The sequence below is a fragment of the Clarias gariepinus genome, chromosome 21 (assembly GCF_024256425.1).
Source record: "Clarias gariepinus isolate MV-2021 ecotype Netherlands chromosome 21, CGAR_prim_01v2, whole genome shotgun sequence".
NCBI lineage: Eukaryota > Metazoa > Chordata > Actinopteri > Siluriformes > Clariidae > Clarias > Clarias gariepinus.
In genome coordinates, this window is record NC_071120.1 from 2,351,494 (window position 1) to 2,365,634 (window position 14,141).

The window sequence follows — 14,141 nt, forward strand, 5'->3', positions numbered from 1 at the left end:
CTATTATGGATGTTTGGACTTAAAATTCATCAACGTGTAAATATTGGATTACCAATACCAAAGATGAAGGTTGTTTAAAATACTTTTTGTTCCCTGTAAAAGGCTCATTTAGTAACTACCTTTTTGGAAAACCTGTGGCACAGGAAAAAAAAAAATTCTTGGACACTGTTGGAGTCTTTGCCATTTCTCTTCACAGCTGGTATTTAGAAATACGCATGCTGGAAAACGCGTGCTTCATGTCCATAGACGCAGGTTACGAAGGAGGACGGTAAAGCTGCTGCACAATAGTGAACATTTGGCGACTGAGTGGAAGTTTGGTTCTGGTGAAGCAGTAAGAGCTGTTTTAAATGTATGTAAAACGTGGACGTCCTACAGTTTCTTCATGAGCTCCAACAGTTTTATTGACCTTTAAGCAAAATAGAATATGTATTGTTTTATGCAAATCACTGTTTTAACTTTGACTAGTTTTGGAAGAATAAAGTTATGTTTAGTTTTTTTTGTGTGTGTGTCCAATCACTTCATGGCACAATGCACTTTGTTGGATAAGTAGTAACAGATCAATTGCATTTTATGGAGGACTTCACAAGCACCCCAGACGTTCATATTGATCATTCCGATAAGGTATTCAGGTAAGCCATACATTTGTCCTCTCACCACTTACTGACTTTGGGGCAGCAGACTAATTAATGGATCAAACCACTGTACTTTGTTCACAATGATAATTTCATGGATCAAAATAAAGGTAATTTGTTTATAACTAGTGCAATTGCAAAAATCATCACAAGAACAAGACAGAAGGATGCACTATACTAATACATCAGTTGTTCCTGCTTAAGTTAAAGTGACTTCACACAGCTGACATTTATTTGCTCATTACCTTTGTTCAAAGCAGTTGTATTCACAGCAAAGGAATTAAATTTACTTGTAGTTACTGATATTGTGACCACTCTTAGGTTTTATAATTAGTGAGGTAAAAGAGAATGCACTATAATGTTAAGCTAGTGTCACCAATTCAAGAGTGGCTAACATGTCAAAGAGCACAGACGCTAATGATAAGCTAAAGTTAGGTGCCTGCAATCAATAACATTACTACACAAGCTCAAGGTTAAATAATGCCACACTTTTAAAAGTCAACTGTATTAATGCAATGCCGTGTTCACTGGTGGTGGTTCAGGCTGGTGAGCATTGGCGGCGGGCAGACTGGCAGCGTGGGTTCGCTCGTGCTAGCTCTGCTCTCAGGGAATGGTCGGACCGGCCCCTCCCAGCTCTATCTGTGGGCGCGGCCTCAGACGGGAGTCCTCTGTGATGTCCAGCGGCCTGGCGGCTTTCCCTGGCTGGGAACGGGCCGTGACGTGTACCTCCTTGTGGCCTTGTCCTTCTCCGCGGCAGGGTCATGAGAATCCGGCTCCGAGTGAGTGTTGAAGAGCCACGGGAGCCCTGGAGTGAGTTTAAAGGTGTCCTTGTCTTGAAGGTCAAAGGCGCATTCCACTCGCCTCTGTCCCTGGGGCTTGTTCCATTGCGCATTTTTAGCAAGCGCATCCCACTCTATGCTTAGGAAAGTCCAGTATCCCAACAGCATCCCCAGAGCTACGCTCCCCGCTGTGTTTTATAGTGCCGGAAAAAAGCCTGGGATCCATTACTGGAGATTGCTCACCAGTGCCTATTTCTGTTGCCCCGCCCCTTTGCACACCTGCAGAAGGGGAGGCCGCCTAGCTAGTGAGCTTTGGAGTGAGCGTCAAGCAATATTAGATTTGTGCACACGCCCATCACAGGTGCACGCTGTGACAATAGTATACAGGTGCCTCTTAATATATTAGAATATCATCAAAAAGTTGCATTATTTCAGTAATTCAATTCAAAATGTGGAACTTATATGCATTCATTATACACAGACTGTTATCTTTCAAGTGTTTATTTGTTTTAATTTTAAATAATATGGCTTACAGGTAATGAAAATCCAAAAGTCAGTTTCTAAGAAAATTTGACTTAAGACCAATAATAAAAAAAGATTTTTAACACAAAAATGTTGGACTTCTGAAAAGTATGAACATGTACAGCACTCGGTACCTGGTCAGGGCTTACTTTGGATGAATAACTGCAGAAATGCGACAAAAAAAAAGGCTGGACTGTTGCTCAGTGGGCCAAAGTCCTCTTTTAAGAGGACTTACTCTCAGAAAGTAAATTTTGCATTTCATTTGTACAATAAAAGGTCCCAGAGTCTAGAAGAAGAGGAAAGGCAAAGAGTCCAAGTTGCTTAACGTCCAGTGTAAAGTTTGCAGTCAGTGGTGGTTTGGGGAGAATTGTCATCTGCTGGTGTTGGTCCACTGTGTTTTATCAGGTCCAAGGTCAGAACATTCATCTACTAGGAAGTTTTAGAGCACTTATTGTTTAGAACATGCTTTCCTCCGCTGACCAACTTTATGCAGATGCTGATTTCATTTTCCAGCAGGACTTGGGACCTGCCCACACTGCCAAAAGTACTAATACCTGGTTTAATTATCATGGTTTCCCTGTGTTTGATTGGCCAGAAAACTCGCCCAACCTAAACCCCATAGAGAATCTATGGAGTATAGTGAAGAGGAAGATGCGAGACACCATACCCAACATGCAGAAGAGCTAAAGGCTGCAGAGCAACCTGGGGTTTCATAACACCTCAGCAATGCCACAGACTGATCGCCTCCATGCCACGCCGCATTGCTGCAGTAATTCATGCAAAGCGAGCCCCGACAAAGTATAGAGTGCTATACATGTTCATACCTTTCATTAGTCCAACATTTCTGTGTTAAAAATCATTTTTAAATGTATTTATTGGTCTTAAGTAATATTCTGTTAAGTTTGGGGTTTCATCAGCTGTAAGCCATAATCATCAAAATTAAAAAAATTTTTAACCTGAAATACATAGAATAGTCTCTGTATAATGAATATATATGTATATGATGTATGAACATACATACAATAGTCTCTGTATAATGAATATATATGTATATGAGTTTTGGTGGATGAAGAGTGATGTTCCATTTTAAGAATGTTGAAAAATTGCTCTTACTCCTACTGCTCAAAGTAGGACCAAAATTGCATCACTCTGAGAATTTTTGGCCCCCTTCTAGTGTTGAGGATGCTGTCTTTTTCTAAGATCCACCTAAAGGCTGTGACATCAGTGATGGGATGCTGGTGAAGAGTGATGTAACCTCAAAGGAAACCATGGTTTGATCAGCATCCAATTTCAGTTCCCTGATCTTTGAAGCAAGATCAAAGACCATTTTGATTCATACACATTCACATTTCATACAATCTTAAATAATTTGTTCGATTGTGTAAAGCTGCTTTGTAACAATGACAATTATCAAAAGCTCTATACAAATAAAACTGAATTGAATTGAACAATTTTGTATGTTACTGCATCAATCCTACTGGCTATTGGTCTGAGGGGGCACCTCCCTTGTGAATTTTAGAAAGTCCATAAAAGCACTGAGTGGCTTCTCCAGGGTACAAGCGATGGTGAAAAGGTCAGTGTTTTTGTTGTAATAATCTGCAGTAGTCAAGACAAGAGTGCATCATTCTTTTTCTGAAGGTAGGATGATGGTTTTATCTCTGCCATCTCTCCTGTGTGGTGACAATGGATGACCATTGATCGATGCTGCAGAAACTTTCAGTCAGTTGTTCAGCTTTTGCCACTTATAGATTGTTATTGTAGATGGTGGATTCTATTTCTGTTTCAACAATAGGAACATGTTTGGTTGCGATGGCAAAGTTAAGGCCTTAAGTCAGGCTGAGTTTCCTGTATGAAGTGTTCTTTACCCACTTTCCTTTGTGTCTTCTGTTATCATACCATCCTTTTTTCTCCAGACAGGCTCCCCTGTAGTCTGTTTGGAGCAGAGAATGTAATCAAATTCCTTTGTTTGTCACTCCTTTTCTTTGTGGATCGTAGGTGTACATTTTTGGGGATGAGTCTCTATTGTCTGCATCTGAGGTTGATTCATAGGTGGTTCCTGTAATCTGCCACATTCCTTGATGTCCTTTCATATTCCTGTCAGGGAGTCTGTCCCAAAGTGTGCAGCTATATGTCTGTGAAGACTCTTAGTAATCCAGGTGAAGTTATCTTCGCCTCAATATTCTCGCGTTTTGTTTCATGGTTTTCACTTTGTCGATCCCGCTTTTTTTTTTCTTGTTTCCCCGCTTCTCGTCTCACGATTTGGATTTGTCGCTTTGCTCTGATGTAACGGCTTTTGATCTCTCGCTCTCGTTGATTGCGGTTCTGCTTCGCGTTTTTGCACGATACGTTCACTGATGGATCTCATGGCTTTGAAATCACGCTTCCACTCTGTCAACCATGCCCCGCTTAGAAAATTCTTCTGATCACAACTCTGATGGATCTCACAGCTTCAGGCTCAAGGCCTTGAGACCACACCTGCAACTCTGCACCTGAAACCATCTCTCCGCCCCTTCGTCGCCCTTCTGACAAATAAAGGTTAACATTAAGAGACACATAGCCACTGCTTTTTGCACATAGCCACGGTCATTGAACCAGGTTTTGGTGCTTTTGGCAGTGTGGGCAGGTGCCAAATACTGCTGGAAAATTAAGTCAGCATCCCCATAAAGCCCGTCTGTGGAAGGAAAAATCTTCTGGTAGACGGCTGCGTTGATCCTGGACTTAATGAACCACAGTGGACCAACACCAGCAGATGACATGGCTCCCCAAATCAACAAAGACTGTGGAAACTTAACACTGTACTTCAAGCATCTTGCAGTGTGTGCCTCTCCATTCTTCCTCCAGATTCTGGGTCCTTTGTTTCCAAATGAGATGCAAAAGTTGCTCTCATCAGAAAAAAGGATTTTAGACCACTGAGCAACAGACCAGTTCTTTTTTTCTTTAGCCCAGAATAGATGCTTCTGACGTTTGTTGTTCAGGAGCGGCTTGATAAGAGAAATATGACATTTGAAGCCCATGTCCAGGATCCGCCTGTGTGGGGGCTCTTGATGCACTTACTCCAGCCTCAGTCCACTCTTTATGAAAAACCCCAACACTTTCCTGACAATCCTCTCCAGGCTGCGGTCATCGCTGCTGCTTGTGCACCTTTTTCTTCCACACTTTTCCCTTCCACATAACTTTCTATTTATGTGCTTTGATACAGCACTTTGGGAACATCCAACTTCTTTTGCAATTATCTTTTGAGGCTTTCTATATCCATTTCGATTTCCATTTAGGCATTTGGCAGACGCTCTTATCCAGAGTGACTTACAAAAAGTGCTTTGACGTTTTCGTCACTGGATGGTTACTTACACTGGGTTACTAAGTTATTAACTAAGTGCCATTAGTCAAACACAATTAGGAAGGAGATTTTTTTATGGGGGAGGGGGGATAAGTCCAAGTATTGACAAAACAGATATGTCTTGAGTCATTGTTTAAGGATTGTCAAGACTCTGCTGTGCAGACATCCAGAGGAAGTTCGTTCCACCACCTAGGTGCCAGAACAGAAAAGAGTCTGGATGAATGTCTTTCTTGATCCCTGAGAGATGGTGGAACCAGGCGAGTGGTGCTGGACGATCGGAGGAAATGTGGTGCAATGAGCGGTGTGATTAGAGCAGAGAGATAGGTGGGTGCTGGGCCATTTTTAGCTTTGTATGCAAACATCAGGGTTTTGAATTGAATTTCTCTCCTTATGGTGGATGTCAATGATGGTTTTCTGCACAACTGTCAGGTCAGCAGTCTTTCCCATAATTGTGCTTCCTACTGAACCAGACAGAGACCATTTAAACGCTCATGAACCCTTTGCAGGTGTTATGGCTTAATTAGCTAATTAGAGTGGGACACTTTGAGCCTAGAATATTGAACCTTTTTTACAATATTCTAATTTTCTAAGATTGTGGATTTGGAGCTGTAAGCCATAATTATATCAATAATGACAAATCACGGCGTGAACTATCTTGCTTTGCATGTAATGGTTAATTTTTCGAGTTTCACTTCTCTAATCCATTGTTTGTTGTGTAGAAAATTATTATTTTTGTTAATTTTCTTTTTTTTGTATGTAAAGACTATTTTGTAATTAAAATAAAAGTTTTAATTGTGGACTGGAAATAAGGCATCTCTGTTCTTATTCAATACTTACCTGTGAGTCCTTTGACTTTTGACTTTGAGTCCTTTGACTCCTCTTTTTGAGGAATAGGTAAAATCTAGATCTTGGAGTGAAAGTTAAAATAGTAGAATGGTTACCATGCCCACTGGTCACACAGGCAAGCAAAAATGCACATTATCTGATGCAACAGTGTATAAGTTCCTAAAGAAGAGGAACACCTCTACTGAGCCAATTAAAGTTTATTTGTTTATACCGATTATGCTTATGATTATGATTATGAGATTTTTCTCTTTATTTTTTTGCCAGCAAGGTTTATATAGGTTTCATTCATCAGGGATTTATTTACAGTAGGTTTTATTTAGCAGAATTTATTAGGTTTTATTAATTACTTAATTAATTAATTAATTGGGAAATTTGGGGTGGGATATGCAGCTGTAAGGTCTAACTAAGGTTTTGTTGTTATTTCTACTTAGGGAAATTTTGTTTAAATAATAATAAGCTGGAATGTTAACGCTGATAAGTGTGTGCTTCTTTCTACTGGAACAATAATTTCTGTAGCATATTGACAGTTAACCTAAACTCTGCATAAGGGAAATATCTCTCACTAATCAACAACCAAGTCATCACTGTTGTACTATATATACTGTAGAAAATCTGTAACCCTTGTAGGGGCAAGGAAGGTGGACTGAAATCTTGAATCCATCAACCATGTAACTACAACTCTCACTGCACACATACAGAGACCGCGTAGGATAAAGTAGAAACCCAGTTTCATTGTACTTCTGGAGGAGCTTTCACATAAATTGTTGAGGCACAATTAATAGACCTTCATTAAATTTGCAAAACACATGCAGAAAAGATCATCAGACATTAGATTCCAACATCAAAAAGCAAGTGTGGATCTCTAATCAAGAGTTTAGGAACAAGATTTTTTGTTTTGTCTTACTATACCTAGTCCAATCTTTTCCACTACAATTTCCTCACCTTGCCATAACATGGCTGCTTTGCCATCACCATGACAGAGTCTCAATATATCAAGGGTAATTGTACACATTGATAAAGGGGAGGTGAGTAATTCTAGTGTCAGTAAAATGTATTTAGACGAAATAGGAAAGCATGCAAAAACTTTACCCCATATTTTCACATTCTCTGCTGATTTCGTCGCATCCTTAGTCCAGTCTTTTATTTCATTTACTGGGTTTGGCATGGTTGGGATGAAGAAACCCTGTACATAAATAAGTGTATGTTTGAGGGGAAAATGAATGCACATGGATGTCTTCATAGCTTCAACAACATCAGCTTAATATTGTATGAATGTGACATTGTAAGAATAACACAAACAGGAGGTCGCAATAGCAACCAGTGACTGAGACATTGTGGCTACTTTGTTTATTTTAACAAATTACATTTACATGCTGCAAAAAGAAAAAGCTTTTACACAAAATTGTCATCAGACCTTGACCTACCACTGGCAGTTAATTAACCATAAAACCAGACCATTCATGACATTAGCTTTGTACCCACCTTGCATTGTCCTGGATTGAAGCACAGAGCATTTAGCAGTTTCATCTCTGGTCCTGAAGATACTTGTGCTACTAGTGCAGTGTGTAAAACAATTTGAGACAAACTGCAATCCTTTATCTCGGACAAACAGATTTTAACAAGCTGTCCCCAGCTGGGGTCTGTGATTGATTTCATCTTCATCTTGGAGATCTAAAATTACAAAGTTAACCATTTGATCAGATCTGCCCAACATTTACACTACGCTCTTATCCAGAGTGACTTACAAAAGTGCTTTTAAGTTTCTGTCATTGGATAGATCTTTACACTGGGTTATCAGGTTACTAACTAAGTACCATCAGTCAAACAATGTTGGAAGGGTTTTTTTGGGGGAGTGGAGGTGGGGGGATAAGTCCAAGTATTGACAAAACAGATATGTCTTGAGTCATTGTTTAAGGATTGTCAAGACTCTGCTGTGCAGACATCCAGAGGAAGTTCGTTCCACCACCTAGGTGCCAGAACAGAAAAAAGTCTGGATGAATGTCTTTCTTGATCCCTGAGAGATGGTGGAACCAGGCGAGTGGTGCTGGACGATCGGAGGAAATGTAGTGCAATGAGAGGTGTGATTAGAGCAGAGAGATAGGTGGGTGCTGGCCATTTTTAGCTTTGTATGCAAACATCAGGGTTTTAAATTGGATGCTGGCTTTCATTTATTTATTTATCATTTAAAGACTGCCAGAAACACAGCTGTATGGCAAGCATCTGTGTTTTGAATTTGATGTGAGCAGCTACAGGAAGCCAGTGCATGGAATGGAGAACCGGGGTAGTTTAGGAGAAGTATGGGAGCTCCGGCAGTAAGCTTGCGGCTGTCCTAGTTGCAGAGATCAAAGTACTCGCCTCTTTGAAGTCCCTGGGGCTTGATCCATTGCCCCATTCACTTGCATTCTTTCGCGCTCTTGCGCGTGCATTGCACTCTCCACTTTAGTAAGTCTAATATCCCAACAGAATATATGTGGGGAGAAGCCCGGGATCATTAGCGGAGATTTCTCACCAGCCTATTTCCGTGGCCCTGCCCCTTCGCACACCTTTAGAAGGTGGCCATGCCTAACTGTTATCTCTCCTCTTCTGCTCTCCCCTCTCCTGTTCTCTCTCCCCCTTTTTCTCTTCCTTCTCTCCCTCTCTCTCTTCCCCCTCTCTGTTAAGGTACACATGTCATTCCTGAGCTGCCAGTGATCCAGACTCCCTCTGCCCTCCGGACCTGTCTGACCCATCCTGGTGCCCCGCTTCTGGTTGAAGATCTCGTCGCATGGATGCCCCGTGTGTCTCTTTGGGATGCGTCCGGTGTCTGGAGATGGTTTCACTCTACCATGAAGACGGTTCTGGCCTCGATTGGTATTGACAGCTGTTTCTCTGAGGACTTGACTTAGCTGCAGTTGCTCGATAGTTCAGGACTGGAATTTCCTACCTGAGCCTTCAATAAATACCTGGACTCCATATTACCATCAATTAACATCAACTGTTATAGCTGAACTGGCTGCCACCTAACACACAGTATAAATGCAGACCAATTCCTGCTTTCTGTTTCACCCAGATGAGGATGGGTTCCCTGTTAAGTCTGGTTCCTCTCAAGGTTTCTTCCTATTACCATCTCAGGGAGTTTTTCCTTGCCACTGTCGCCCTCGGCTTGCTCATGAGGGACAATTTGATCGTTCTGATTTATACACATTCACATTCCATACAAACCTAAATTATTCTTTTGATTGTGTAAAGCTGCTTTGGGACTATGCCAATTGTTAAAAGCGCTATACAAATAAAATTAAATTGAACTGATTAAAAGGGGGTTGTGATTCAGAATAGAACGTGCATGGGGTCCAATGCATTTATGTGATTTAAATTATATGGATATGGAGCTTTACTCACTTTTTTCAACACACTGCTATTATTTTGAACACCACTGTATGGTATCTGTTTCTTCACTACTTCAGTTAATCCCAGTGTAAGGATCTATCCAATAACTGAAACTTAAGCGCTTTTGTAAGTCATTCTGTATAAGAGTGTCTGCAAAATGCTTAAATATAAATACTATATCAGTTTATAAGCAGTGGTTTGATATTTGATGATTTTGCTTAATCCACCACAGTACAAATAAATTTAGTGGCCTCTGACTGACATGTTATTTACCTTGTTTGAAATTTCTGTTAAACCTGTCTACATTGGTCTGTCATCAAAATAGCTAAAATAAAATAAATTTATAACTGTATGAAAAAAAGTCTCACCAGAGATCCTTCATTGTTGGTTGAGGCTGTGTTGTGTGAGGCCTGTCTAACTGCAGCCAATGCCATACACACATAGAAACATGGACTGCCGTCATCAAACTCCTGTTAAATTAAACACATTATGCAAAGTAAAGGGATTGGTGTTAGCATTACAACATGGCATTTCCTAATATTTATTCATTACAGAATTCTGTTGTCTTCCTATGCACCGTCCATGTAGAAAGTAGAATGTAGAAAATAAATCACAAACAAAAACAAAGAAATTTGCAAGTGACCCCAAACTTTTTAACAGGAGTGTATGTGTGTGTGTGTGTATATATATATATATATATATATATATATATATATATATATATATATATATATATATATATATATATTGTACATACATACAGTACATACCCACATACACATACACAGTGGGTACGGAAAGTATTCAGACTCCCTTAAATTTTTCACTCTTAGTTATATTGCAACAATTTGCTAAAATCATTTAAGTTCTTTTTGCCCTAATTACTGTATACACAGCATCCCATATTGACAGAAAAACACAGAATTATTGACATTTTTGCAGATTTATTAAAAAAGAAAAACTGAAATATTACATGGGCATAAATATTCAGACCCTTTGCTCAGTATTTAGTAGATGCGCCCTTTTGATCTAATACAGCCATACGTCTTTTTGGGTTTTTCCACACCTGGATTTGGGGATCCTCTGCCATTCCTCCTTGCAGATCCTCTCCAGTTCTGTCCGATTAGATGGTAAACGTTGGTGCACAGCTATTTTTTTAGGTCTCTCCAGAAATGCTCAATTCGATTTAAGTCAAGGCTCTGGCTGAGCCATTCAAGAACAGTCACAGATTTCTTGTGTGTGCTTGTGTGTTCTTGTGTGTGCTTAGGGTCATTGTCTTGTTGGAAGGACCTCAGACTTCGGCCCAGTCTGAGATCCTGAGCACTCTGGAAAAGGTTTTCCCTATACTTGGCCGCATTCATCTTTCCCTCGATTGCAAGCAGTCATCCTGTCCCTGTAGCTGAAAAACAACCCTTACAGCATGATGCTGCCACCACCATGCTTCACTGTTGAGACTGTATTGAACAGATGATGAGCAGTGCCTGGTTTTCTCCACACATACTACTTAGAATTAAGACCAAAATGTTCTATCTTGAAAAAGAATCTTATTTCTCACTATCTTGGAGTCCTTCAGGTGTATTTAGCAAACTCCATGCGGGCTTTCATGTGCCTTGCACTGATTCGAGGCTTCTATCAGGCCACTCTGCCATAAAGCCCCAACTGATGGAGGGCTGCAGTGATGGTTGACTTTCTACAACAAAAGATCTGTGTCTTGCCACAATTCTGTCTCTGAGCTCTTCAGGCAGTTTCCTTGACCTCATGATTCTCATTTGCTCTGACATGCATTGTGAGCTGTAAGGTCTTATATAGACAGGTGTGTGGGTTTCCTAATCAAGTCCAATAGTATAATCAAACGCAGCTGGACTTAAATGAAGGTATAGAACCATCTCAAGCATGATCAGAAGAAATGGACAGCACCTGAGTTAAATATGAGGGTCACAGCATGTGTGTATCAAACACGCCAAATTTTGCCTTATATAACCTCGGTCGGGTGACGTCATCTGATGAGACGCACCTGCAGGTTATAAATAGGAGTGAACCGGAAACATTCCTCAGATCTTTTGTCTTCACTGACCTTGTTGTGTATGCGTGTGTGTTTAAACCAACAAAATAAGAAAGTGTTAAACTCACCGATATGGCAGAGTTTTAATTGAGATATCCCTACGTGTCTGATAAATACATATCGGAGGGCGATCTCTACACTTTACTATTTCGAATAAAGTGCTCGCGCGCGCCCCGCATTCCTTGAGAAGCACCGGGCCGCGGCGCATTTCTGGGGCTTAAAACGCGTGTATCCAGCAGAGCTGTGAGAGACGGATTTAAAACTCCAATCTCTCACTTCCTCGTCGGATCGGAAAATTCTTCTGTCCGCTCGCAAGCGCGCGCTGCGCTTCTTGTGAATGGGCAAGGATAAACATTCTCTCTCGGAAATAGCACCCAAGCACTTAAAAAAAAAAAAAAAAAAAAAACATTAGACGGCAGGTTCTGTCGGGTGGCCGGGGGGCGGAGCCTCAACAACGCTCTCTCCCTTTTTCTTAGCAATCTCCATATGAGTTAACCCTTTCATAGAGTAAGCTGTATCTATCATGTGTTTTCCTGCCATCTACTTTATTTATTTGTTTAAATATAGTTGAGGTGGAAGCGCAGGGTTATATGATGACACCCAGATAGAAGAGACGCTTCCAGGCTATCTCTCTCCTGGGACATCATCCTCCCTGAAAAGCTAATACTTCCTTTCAAGCTGTGTAGACTTTTATCTTCCCTGGAGGAAAAAGCTTTTCAGGCAGCAGGTCTGGTTGGTGCTCCATTGCACACCATGACGGTTTTGCAGGTCTACCAGGCTGACCTGCTGAGAGACTTGAGTACTGGCGGGGCTCTTCAAGATAGGGCTTTCTGGAATTACGCCGGGCCACACTTATGGCTGAATCTCAGCGGCATCAAGCATAGGATTGCGCATTCCTCCTTGATGCCCCTATTTCGCCTTCCGGCCTGTTTGGCAATGTCGTTAACTCGTTCGCCACTAGGTTCATGAGGCAAAGTTATATGAACAAGCCTTCGGAAATTCCTTCCCCGCTGTGCCCAAGAGTTGGGACTGTCGGCCACCCAGTCTCAACCGGGTCTGACGCTTGCAAGGCGTGAAACACACAAGGAGAGTGCTTTTGAGCCGGGCACCCCCTCGTTAAAGATTGGGGTGTGTTGCGCTGCGCTTCGCAATCCGCCTCAAAAGAGCTCAGACTGGCATATTGTCTTCTTCACAAAGAAGTCCTGAGGTTCATGTGCCCAGGACCATGGGGGTGGCCCCCAATGGGGAGAGGCACGCAAAATTCCTTTCGAGAATGAAGTGTTCCACCTGGCACCCCAGGGGGTCGGTGTTTTTGCTCCGCCACCACGTGTTTCGGGCAACAACAGTCTCCAATAAAGTGTTAGCGCTTCGGTTTTTCCTGCTATGTTTCAGGATGCCGAACATCTAACATGCCCCCCCCCCCCCCTTAACCAAGCCACCGAGACTTTTGCCCCTTTCAGAGAAACAGCGTGGAAGCTACTGCCAAGCATATCTCCTTGGGTACTAAGCACTGTAGAGAGAAACTACGGGATACAGTTCTCACATCACCCTCCGTGTTTCAACGGCGTGGTCTCCTTTTCCGTAAAACCGGAAAGTGCGCATCTGCTGACAGAAGTTGCTGGGGAATGGGGCCATGGAACATGTTCCCCTACCAGACAGTGAGTCAGGCTACTACAGTTGGTATTTCTTGGTTCCCAAGAGGAACGGGGGGCTACGTCCAATTTTTAGATTTTCGCGGGCTGTTCCGCTATCTAAAATAAATAAATACAGCTTCAAAATGTTGACTGTCAACGTGATTGCTCTCAAATCCTATCAAGCGATTGATTTGGGACAATCGATTGAAGGACGCTTACTTCATATAGAAATATTGCCACAACACAGGAGGTTCCTAAGGTCGCTTTCGGGGGCAAAGCTTACCAGTATCGGGTCCTTCCATTTGGTCTAGCTCTCTCACCCGCACATATATGAAATGCATGGATATAGTTCTGGCGCTTACGACTCCAGGGCATCCGTATTTGAATTACATAGATGACTGGCTGGCCCAGTTTCAGTAGCTAGCGCTTTGACATCAGCATGTCATCCTAGCTTATCTTTGTTTCTTAGGATTGAGACCCAACGCCATGAAAAGCGTGCTCTTTACTGTTCAGAGGACAACATATTGGGTGTCACATGTGATTCGATCGTAAGCAGGCACAGCTGTCTCCCGCTCGTGTCGAATCCATTCTCAACACCCTCAAGGAAATCAAGCTAGACCAGAAAGTGACCATCACTTTCATAGATCTTAGCTCTTATGGCAGCTGTATCCACGGTGACACCTTTGGGCCTTCTGCACATGAGAGCATTTTAGTTGTGGCTAAGAACCAGGGGATTTCACTCTAGGGCCAATCCCCAATGAAGGTTACGCGCCAGGTGCTTCGTACCCTTCCTATGTGGTTCAGACCCCGGTTTCTGACTTTAGGTCCCACTCTAAGTTTGTCTTGTCAGATGCTAACAACAGACGCTTCCTCTTATGGGCTGGGGTGCGGTCTTAGATGACCGTCCAGCCCAAGGGAGCTGGAGAGGCCATCTTTTCGCGCGGCACATCAATTGCCTCGAAA

The 14,141-nt window shown here is 42.0% G+C and overlaps 1 protein-coding gene across 1 annotated transcript in view; it reads right to left on the bottom strand.

The window, feature by feature from the left end:
- The window catches only part of LOC128509711 (E3 ubiquitin-protein ligase rnf213-alpha-like), a 101,799-nt gene that overhangs the window by 12,113 nt on the left and 75,545 nt on the right, over positions 1–14,141 (bottom strand). Inside the window, exons 47-49 of the mRNA XM_053481544.1 lie at positions 9,851–9,952; positions 7,599–7,787; positions 7,206–7,299 (exon numbers count right to left, since the gene is read on the bottom strand). Coding sequence (XP_053337519.1) covers positions 7,206–7,299; positions 7,599–7,787; positions 9,851–9,952 — 385 coding nt within the window. The remainder of the gene's footprint in view (positions 1–7,205; positions 7,300–7,598; positions 7,788–9,850; positions 9,953–14,141) is intronic.